The sequence below is a fragment of the Dermacentor variabilis genome, chromosome 3, assembly GCF_050947875.1.
Source record: "Dermacentor variabilis isolate Ectoservices chromosome 3, ASM5094787v1, whole genome shotgun sequence".
In the NCBI taxonomy this organism is placed as follows: Eukaryota; Metazoa; Arthropoda; class Arachnida; order Ixodida; family Ixodidae; genus Dermacentor; species Dermacentor variabilis.
Window position 1 is genome coordinate 153,503,214 of NC_134570.1, and position 9,997 is coordinate 153,513,210.

The 9,997-nt window shown below is 49.1% G+C and overlaps 2 protein-coding genes across 2 annotated transcripts in view; one reads left to right on the forward strand and one right to left on the reverse strand.

The window, feature by feature from the left end:
• Positions 1 to 4,059, forward strand: part of LOC142576414 (neprilysin-1-like) — an 85,093-nt gene extending 81,034 nt beyond the window's left edge. The window contains exon 24 of the mRNA XM_075686543.1: positions 2,596 to 4,059. Coding sequence (XP_075542658.1) covers positions 2,596 to 2,632 — 37 coding nt within the window. The 3' untranslated portion in view covers positions 2,633 to 4,059. The remainder of the gene's footprint in view (positions 1 to 2,595) is intronic.
• Positions 1 to 8,905, reverse strand: part of LOC142576415 (uncharacterized) — a 31,268-nt gene extending 22,363 nt beyond the window's left edge. The window contains exon 1 of the mRNA XM_075686546.1: positions 8,399 to 8,905. Coding sequence (XP_075542661.1) covers positions 8,399 to 8,842 — 444 coding nt within the window. The 5' untranslated portion in view covers positions 8,843 to 8,905. The remainder of the gene's footprint in view (positions 1 to 8,398) is intronic.
• Positions 8,906 to 9,997: the final 1,092 nt, after the last annotated feature.

Consider the following 9,997-nt stretch of genomic DNA (forward strand, 5'->3'; position numbering starts at 1 on the left):
TCGGCGACAACAGACAGCGGATAGAAGCATCGATAACTTTCCAGAAACTTCGGATACATGCAGGCGCGTCCCGCGCTGTGCGATAACATTTGTTAGGCGGCGAAACGTGGTCGGCCGATAAAGGTAAGTACACGTGTGTATATTGCACATGACTTATTCGTTGGTGCTATTGTACAGTGAAAACTACTTGGGTTTGCTTAATCATTTATAAAGGGATAACGATTCACAAATACGAAGTCCTCCTCGATTCCCAAAGTGACGTTTCAAATAAGTACGTTTCAAATAAGGGTACTAAACATAACAGCTACAACAGGAGCAGCTCATAATTGGCTACAGCAATGTTTCTTCTTACGTGATTAGCTATGGCGGCAGCCTGGTGACCTTTCTGACTGCTTTTTAAGCACCTGCAACGAACTGCCTACTTTTCTGGCTACATTTCGCGATTTCCAGGCTACTTTCCTTTTTTGGACCTGGCAACCTTGCTACTAGGTGTGTGCTGTCTGTTGAGGAATATCGGCTGCTCCACTGAAGTCACGGATTGCGCGAGTGCATTTCATTCAAACAGCAATTTTCTTCCCGAAAATATTTTCCACCGACCGCACGTACCTCACTCTTGCCGTTGAGCAAGAATCAAAAGAGGATGAGGGGTGTCCTTGTTGTTACTTATTCGCAGGAAATGCTCATTGCCGCACTACGAATTTATTCGAATATACAATATTCAAAGTTACAATATTCGAATATTTGTAATTTATTCCAACAATAAAAAGGATGCAACATGTTTTCTCGTTATGTTATTTCACAGTCCCCGGACAACAACTTTAGGAACATTCAACGAGGTTGAAAAGAAGGACAGGGGCGCCATATACATTTTTGATAAAGCAGCATTTTGCGAATTTTCATCTGCTGACCGTAAAATTTATTACTTTAAGAAATTAGTTAGAAAATAAAAACACACAGGATTTTCTCCACCTAAAGGCTTATCTATGCTGTAAATCGCAACAAGGTGACAATGTGAGATGTACGCAGAAGTAGAGACCGATTCCCAAAGATGAGCACGTTTGAAAAGCGTAGCGTATTCGAGCATTATTTTTTTAGAGCGCACCTCTTAGGCTCCCGTTCCTTCAGCAAGCGTCGGAGTTGTCCGTCGTAGCCGAGCGAACACAGCGAAAGTTGAAAGCGATCGCGAAGCGCAGCGGCAGATGAAAGAAGAGAGCGCGAGGGGAAAGCGGGGGAGGAGGCTGCAGTGAAAGCATGAGCTGCAGAACGGAAGAAGAGAGCATGGCGAAAGAGTGAGGAGGAAAGCATAATGCAGCAGGAGACTACAAGATGGCGCCATAGTACTTGTAATCCGATTGTATGCGCGACGCGAATTGTGTAGTGCCTTCTGGAAGCCACGCGGGCACCAGCGATTACACTGGAACCTTCGACGAGTCACGTATAAAAGCCGACGCGCTTGACCCGCAGATGAGATTTTCGACGATCGCCGTCTTTGCTCGCCGCTATCGTTCTTCTTGAATGTTACGTGTTTTGCAACGCTTCCCTCCGTTTGCAACGTGCCGCACGAGACAGACTGTCCGCGCCAGCTAATATATCGCGAAATGAGCTCGGATTTCGCATTATGGTGTATTGTAACAGTCGGCGAATATTTTTTTTTAATTTCTTTATTCACAAATACAGAAAATGTCGTGAACAACTTCCCATTTACTTCCATTCGCGCCGAAAATAAACAAGTTTGCCACATTATACTTGCGTGGTCTTAAACATTGTGGCGAAATTAACAAAAATTGCAAATTCGTTAATTGTCGTTGTCATCCGAAAATCTTTAAATAATTTTGTTTTCACGTTTATAAACTGTAAGTAGCAGTTCAGCACTATTGAGTCACGTGTACGTAATGTGCAATATTATTAGAAAAATGATAAAAAACAATCAGATGTAGCACCCGTTTCGATCTCTCGTGGAATTGGCCACCTGCGTCAGCGCAGTGCGCGGCCAGTCCATTTCTAAAATAAGGCGCTCCATCACTCATTGTGATAATAAAGTGGCCAAAGTGTAGACGACGTCGTTTTATGATGCGCATGTGTCAAAACGCTGCGCAAGCGCGCGCTCCATCGATAACTCGCCTAACTGCACACTACTGGACGCCTCTTGACGCGCACACGCACTCTCTCTCTCTCATGGCACCTAACGAGGCCACAAAAGCTGTTAGGCTTCGCGTCGCCTGCTCGGGGCGGCGAAGAGACGGCCGCGAAAGTTTTTCCTTCGTGCAGAGCTAGCGTGAGTATGAAAATGCCTTGTTTCTTTCCGCAAGCTTTCCGTACCTGCTCGTAATTTGTTCTGTTCGGTTGAGTCTCAGATTCCGAGATACCGCTGTATATGTGCGCTATAATTTCAAGTTGACCCTTAATTAGTGTCTGCACGCTTACTAGTCCTCGTAGTTCGCGACTGTGCCGCCGTCCTATTGTCTCTTCAGCAATCTAGCGCCGCTTTGACGCCGCACTTGGCATGCCGATTTGAAATTTTCGCTTTCCTTGGTGCTTCAAATCACTTTTATTTGTCCGCCGCTTCTAATCCCTGCTATTTTTTCGTGTGTGTAGGGCCGTATCACCTGCGTCCTCCCGGAGCCCTTGGTAGATGCGGCCAACGCTCCCGTTTGTCCTTGAAATCGGCAGTGCACCGACATTGTTCAATACCCGGAGCGTGTCCTCCTGGTCAAAGCGTGCCGGGCTCTTGACGGAATCAACGGTGGCATTGCCGCAGGGCGTGGAATCAAAAACGATAAGACTCAGTCCCGTGTTCCAGAGTGTGGTACGACAAGGTGGACAATGCGACCACTGGCGAAGACTCCGCGCATGGAGGGCAAGAAACGTGAGTGGCACACCGAAACCTTCATCGCCGAACAAACTCGGTATTCTCCAGCACGCGTCGGAAACGGAACCACCCTAAGACAACGCGCGTTCGCCGACAAGGGCGCGCCTTCGACTAACGGCGCACCGAGCGCCTGGAAATATTCCTCGCAAAAATACGCGAGGGCTATGACGGCGATGCAGCTGTCCGAGAAGCTCCGCGCAGAAGAGCCCGAGATGACGGAAGACGATTCGAGCAACGAGGAGATGAAGCTGCTGCGCGCTTGCCACCGCTGCAAAGGTCCCGATATCGGCGGCGAACTGGAGCCTAAACGAGCCCTTGTCACCGTCGGACGGTACAACCGGGACATAGAAGCTCGACTGCTGGATGTTTGGACAGTCTTAAACGGCTTTTTCATGGCACTACTCCTAGTTTTGTTGGTACTTTTTGTGTCGGTTCTCCTAATGAAGCTTTCTTTTCTTTTATATTAGTGCACAAGAGTCGTAGACAGGGTGCCACCTATTACTGCCATTTCGTGCGCCGTCAATGATTTCCTTTCCGCTTGGCGCACACGCTGAGCCATCTTGCGGCAAACATAGAAAACCCCTCCTCGCGATATACGGCGCTGCCCCTGCGTCACGGTGTACGCCTGTCCTTCACGAAACCTTACGTTACCGGCCGAGTCCCTTCTCAAAATCTGCGCATGAGGTATAAGGTGGGCGTTCGCTTCCCGTACCATGTGTTTTGACGAATCGCCGCACGGAAACCACGCCACAGAAGCTATACGCCGTCAAGTAACCGACGCCATAGCAACTAGGGATTTATCTTTAAGGCCTTGTTTACGGCAAAGCCAGGCACCGAATATGGGTGTACCAATAACTCCGCGTGTGTACTTGACAAACAATTTTAGCCTTGCTTCATATTTTATTCGATTTTAGAAGTCTTTGCGTGGGAGGTTGCTTTGTGCGTATTTCGCCACGTATACTTTATGTGACTACGGTGTATCCGCCGCATCAGATGCGAGCTGTGTTTTTCGGCTGACGTGATTTTGTGTACAATGCATGCTGTAATCAATTGGCTTCCTTGACTTGTCCAAGTATGGCTTGAAAGTGACAATAAAATAGATTATGCCCATGCTTTATCTTTTAGTTTCATCGTACTTCATTTCCAGCCTTAAACATTTTGGCGCAAATGTATTTGATGCTGGACTGCGCCTACAGTGAAAGACTATGTCTGGTCATACTTTGGCATTCGTTCTGTTACGAAACCAAATTATTGAGATCTGTCTCACTCCTGCCTTCTCAAAAGAGGTGAACCGCCTTGTTGGTGACAACTGTTGACGTTTTATTCGTAAGCTGCCGAACAATTCGCCAGCACTCAACGTATACGCACCGCTATGCTGACGTAAGGCAAGCCAGATGTTTTAATAATACTAATACTTCGTTTCACTATAATGCAAAATGCATTTACGAGAAAACTAGGGAAAAAATCGCAGCCCCTTCCAGTCCGTGAAGAAGATCGAACATCTACGCTGTGTCAGTTACACCGAATGTTACACCATGCAAGTCAAACTTCGCAAGCAATCTATATTGTAAATCTCGGACGCGTACTTCGGGATCGCCCCCCCCCCCTCCCGGCGCTGCCGTTAAAACTCTGCATCCCTGGCGTGCAGCTCGAGGTCGGTCCTACGACGATGAGCCCGTTCACGAGCCAACTCTCGCTGACGCTTGCGGTATTATGCAGCTTCTTCCTCTGGAGTACGCACTATACTCGTGGTCTTCCTGTAGTTGTAACTGGGATGGAATGTGCGGAACCACTAATCCAAAGTTCCGTATATTGGGCGCAAAAACCAATATACGGCGGGCGCTGCAATCGTTTTGACGATTGGTTGGATTGGTCTGCCGGTTGACGTGGCTGCCGGCACTTCTTGCTGGCGCAAGGCAGCCACGCGCTCCTAGTTTCGCGTTTCAATACTGTTCGTTGGCAGCAAACAGCCAGCAGTTCCCTTCACGGAAGGTTGCAATCCATCGTCGATAAATTCGATGCCTATCTGCCTCGATCGCCGAAAAGGCACCGTTGTGATGACCGTACAAGATTCGCGTACAAGGTATATATAGCATTCTCACAGGGGGAAAGGGGTCCCTCCAACCCATTTTCCTCTGTTTAGCTCTTCTTTTCCTCTACCGCTTGGTCACGTGGCCTCTTGTTATCGAAGTCCGACAACGACGGCACAGGGCCCGCATAAACAGCTTCGCTGTAAAATCCGTAGAGCTTGACAGGACCCTCGCCTCCTAAACATTATGACCCTTCGCTATAGGGCTCGTATTCTTTAATTTAGGCGAGAAGGCGGTTCGATTCATTGAACGAAACGCGTGTTGCGATGAAAGAAAAGACAACTCTATTTTACTGTATCATTAACGATAAATACCTCTTTTTTTCAGCGCCCACTAAAAAAGGGGGCGTTAGCGCCGCTATCACTTAATTGCGCTGCAGTGCATTTATTACGTATGCAGAAAGGCGCGCTCCTAAATATCACATGCTATAATACGCCGCCATCACACGTTGTGTTGCTTTGCTTCTCAATGATTGTCGGAATACTTCTGCCGTGGGTGATTTTATCGTTTCTTAGCGTCTACTGTCAAAAGCAGCCAGTTAACAGTCGCCAGGTCATTGTGAAACTTAGCTGTTTCCGTGCGGCTACGCTGGCCGACGGGCTTGGCGTCCGACAAAGCGACCAGCACTGTACACAGAAAGCTTTCCTCGGCCTGCAAGGAAATGATGTTCATGCAGGCATGCGATTTCCACATCAGTGTGGCTGACTTTTTGCTGCATCTCTATCCGCGCTGAAAGCTCCAGAGGCCCATCGAGTCGAATTGCGGAGTACTTGAAAATACAGCTCTAATGGCAGGTCACCAAAACAAATTTCGCGCCTTTGAGAACAAAAACGACGTCACTTCTGTAACAGATATGGTGTCACATTATTTTTCTTCCTAGAAGTGTTTGTTCATCATATTAACGACTACAGTTAGGCTAGTTGGTGTTGATGCAATAGCTGTGACATAGTTAATAGCGCCGGAAAATTTACCAGTGCGGGAATGGCAAAATTTATTCATAAACCCCTTGAAATGTTGCCTGTCAGCGACCCGTTCTTGTTGCGCAACTCCATTGAACTGGTTAACTACCTATCGACGCAGGAAACACTAGGGAGCAGTTCTATGCCTTCTGAATTGAAGTGGGAGAGATTTTTACAGCAAAGCTGTATATGGATAGCCGTTATGTCGGTCTGTCGTTCGCTAGCACGCCGAAAACTCCTCCGGCGCAACCCCATGCGCATGCGCGAGCAATAAAAAGTGAGAAAGGGAGGCGCACGATTAGTCAGCACCACCTAGATAGCGCAAGGCTTGTTTACTCCGATCCATGACATCACGCTACCTGGCCCGAATTTTCCATTGACAAGGCTGGCGTGACGAAAGCGGTGACGTAAACATTACTTCTGCCTACTCAGAAGCATCCATTTAGATTCTATGGCAGCCGGGCCAGGTAACATGACGTGATGGATCGGAGTGAAAAAGCCTTGTGCTATCTAGGGGGCGTTGGATTAGCTGCGCCAGTAGTGACGTCGCTGCTCTCCGTCGCAGCCGAGCGCGAGCGCAGCAGTCTCTCTCCGGCTCCGAAATGGTTAGGCCACGCGTCACACGTACTCCTGAGGAGCAGGCAACTTTCGATCAGCGACACCGCGAGCAGAACCGGGAACGAGCTCGTCTACGCCGTGCCGATGCTGCAGCCCGGGCACAAGAACCGGCTCGTGCAGCCTAAAGCCCCTCCATACACGTTTCCGCCGACCAGCGGCGGTGGCGCGTAGATGCAGGGGCTTTAGTGCAGCCAAGCGCAAGCAGCAACTGCGTACCGAGGATGCGGCAGCCTACCAAGCCGCCGTTTAATGAACCATCGGGATTAATCCAGTGATAAACAACGGGGCGGCACGTTTCAGCTTCGCTGGTTGACCATCTGTACGGAGTGCTTGGGCGGTGATTTTTACTCCCTCCCTCAAGCTGAGCTTTTCCTTTCCGTCAGGGAGCATATCTAGGAGTCCGGTCCCCTTGACTTTCGAAATGCCGCTGACCCATCTGCTGACAATTTCGTGGAGATGCTAGGATTTTATCTGTCTTATACCCTTATTGATTTTTACCAGGACACTTTGGCCCAGAAAGATGGTGTCTGCATTGGTTCGCGCGTAGAGCCAGTTCAAAGTTATCTTTTTTTATCTGTTCTTGATAGACGTACTATTTTGTTACTTGGCAATACTTTTGCAGCTAAGGTACCTATGTATGTCGATGACTTGTGCTGATAGGAATACAGCCTGAGGGGAGAGACGTTGCTGTAAAAGACGCTCCGGGTGTTTTTTGAAAAATGTGCAGTAGGACTAAAGTTCACTCATGAGTTGCCAGTAGATGCGGAGCCTACAATTATTAGATAATCGTATCATTCTAAATGTTAGCTCCTTGTGTTGGATGTACTCTCCCAGGAGCAAGAAGCCCTTGCTCGACTACCATTCGGAGCATTCAAAGTGGAGAGGCATAGCTACTACCTGCCCGAGGGCTGCTCTTAAAGAATGCTATGAGCACCAGGCTTCCTGCAGCGTTCAGCAACAAGCGAGCCATTTTCGTGGGGCTGGGTATACCGAAGACACCTTGTTGTCAGTCACCGAGAGTCTCATAAAAGATGTCAAAGCTTACCCGACAGCCGCTCCGTGCGTTTACATTTACGTTCGTCCCAGCGGGCGCCCCGTGGCGGTGCCACACTTACACGGGGTGCCCCACCGCCTCAAAAAGGTGGAGAACTAGCACGGTGTTAGGGTTGTTTCTTTTCAAGTGGACAGGTCTTGCAGTCTCACCCGCAAGAATTTATAAATTGCAATATGTGACATAGGGTAATTACTTAAATACTTGATTGCTGAATTTTCGTTAATCAGTCGACTATGCATTTCCATTTTTTTTTTTGTGCAAGTAATGCCCGCCTGTTCGAGTATACCAGCTCATGAACTATAATTGTGCTATCTGCCACAGGCAGTTTTTAAAAAAAATGGAAGTGTTCAATGAAACACCCTGTATAATATGCATAACGTTTTCAGAATGAACTAAGAGGATATCGCAGACAATAAGGAAAACGGGATGGGCAAAGTTATCAGCACCAGTGTAATGATAATCACCATCTTTAATGTGATGCCTTATTTGTGTGTACAATTAACTGCCACCAATATCATCAAACAGCTAGCCCCAATAAACAGACAGAGCCCGGCCGGTCAAGTGCATGGCCACATGTTACGCATCTTGTTCGCCGCTCCGTGCTACGTGGTTCATTCGGGCTCCGTGCAAGGCCTCGCCTTATAACTACGACTGTGTACTTTGCTTTCCAATGAACCGGTCAACACGAGCGAATAAATTAACCGAAACGGGAAGATCTATGCTCCATCTATCTTATGCAATACCTATACGTAAACCGCTTGCGAAAACAGCCGCCCAGCCGCTACTGAACAGGTCCATTTGAACTCACGGGACGTTGGAACGGAAAAGCCATGAGATCCTCGCTGCTTTCCCCGACCTCGACGTTTCCGTAATCGTCCGCCGGGGCTTCGAGAACGTCGGACTGCTTCAGTGGCTTGTCTTTTCTCGCGCGCTCGTTGCCGGCGGCAACATGCCGAGTAGCGGCTTCATCCGCGACCGTCGTTCTCTCAACGTCTTCCTCGGTCCTGCGGGGACTGGTCTCGTTCAGCATACCTGCGATGCGCCCACTCGTCGTTTTCGCTTTCGGCGACCTAACGACCAGATCTGGGGCCAGGACGGTCACTCTGGCATCGGCAGACGACATGACCAGCTCCGGCTTCCGGTTATTGACATTCAGACGGCCGACGGCTGAGGCAGCGGCCATCACGCGATTCGAGCGTGCCATGGCGGCGAGGGAGACGAGCAACAGGGACGCCACAATCAGCGCCATCATGACGACGGGCGCGCACGTTGCCCAGGACACCCGTCGTTTCTGGCGCTTGGATGGCGGAGAACGAACGAGTCGGCGGCTGCGGAGGGTGCGGCGCTCGGGGACAACGGAATCTAAAGCCCCTAAAACTTCGTAAAGTAGTGCCACTCTCCTCCTCCGCCTTCACTCCTCCTCGTTTCTCCTCTCTTTCACGCTCCCTCCTCGACCATGGCGCCGCCTACGATGCTCGAGCGCAGCAGACGACCTTTCGCAGAGTGAATGCACGCATAGCAAGGCAGTGCTCTTTAGGCGTTCACGTTGGCTTTCCAGCACCGCGTAACTTCGTGTACAGCATAGAATTTCTAGTCGGATGCTTGTACAACTTCGGTAACGGCAGCTTTTGTTTCATTTTTTGATAACTATTTCTTAAAAAAGTATCTGAAGGAGTGCTAACGCTGTGCGTTGACGACTGCGAATGTATCGCGTGCCCTACAATTAAGTACGCAACATTTGTCAAGGGCGTGTCGCAAGATCTTGTTGCGAATGGTTGTAAATAACACGTTTACCATCGAATGACAACCTCTTCGCCTCCAGCAAGCCCTCAGCCTAAAGAATCCGCGCCGCCCTTACCATGTGAATTCGCGGCGCGTATGAGCTATGACGTACAAAGGCGGACGGAGATCATTGCTCTAGAGGTTCGAAAGTGTATTACAAGCTACAGTGCCGCCAACGTGCGTGCTTGCCAATCCAAGCGCGCGCAAAGTCTCAGAGGTGGGCGGTGGTGCTATTATGTTTCTCGTGTCTCAACGCCGACAGAAATACCGCGGCCGATCATCGAGTCGGGAATGTGCGTACACAAGAAAATAAAATGAGTTTTTAGCATTCGTGCGCGAAGCGGGAGCGCGATAACAATGCTTGACTCAATATCAAACAAGACCACTGTGGCCTTCAGCAATTTTTTCAGGTTAATGACTTATCACGAATAACACTTCATGGTGCGTTGGTTCGTCCGTTTAATAAGTGACGTACTTGTCGCGAACCGAGTTGCACTGAGGTGCATGCATTCAGGACGGTTGCACTCCCTTCGAAGTAACATTTGCGAGACATGACTTTATTAGTGAAGTCATGATCGCGCAAAGAATCCCCCGGCCATGACGCGGCCGAAATTGCGGCAAGTGA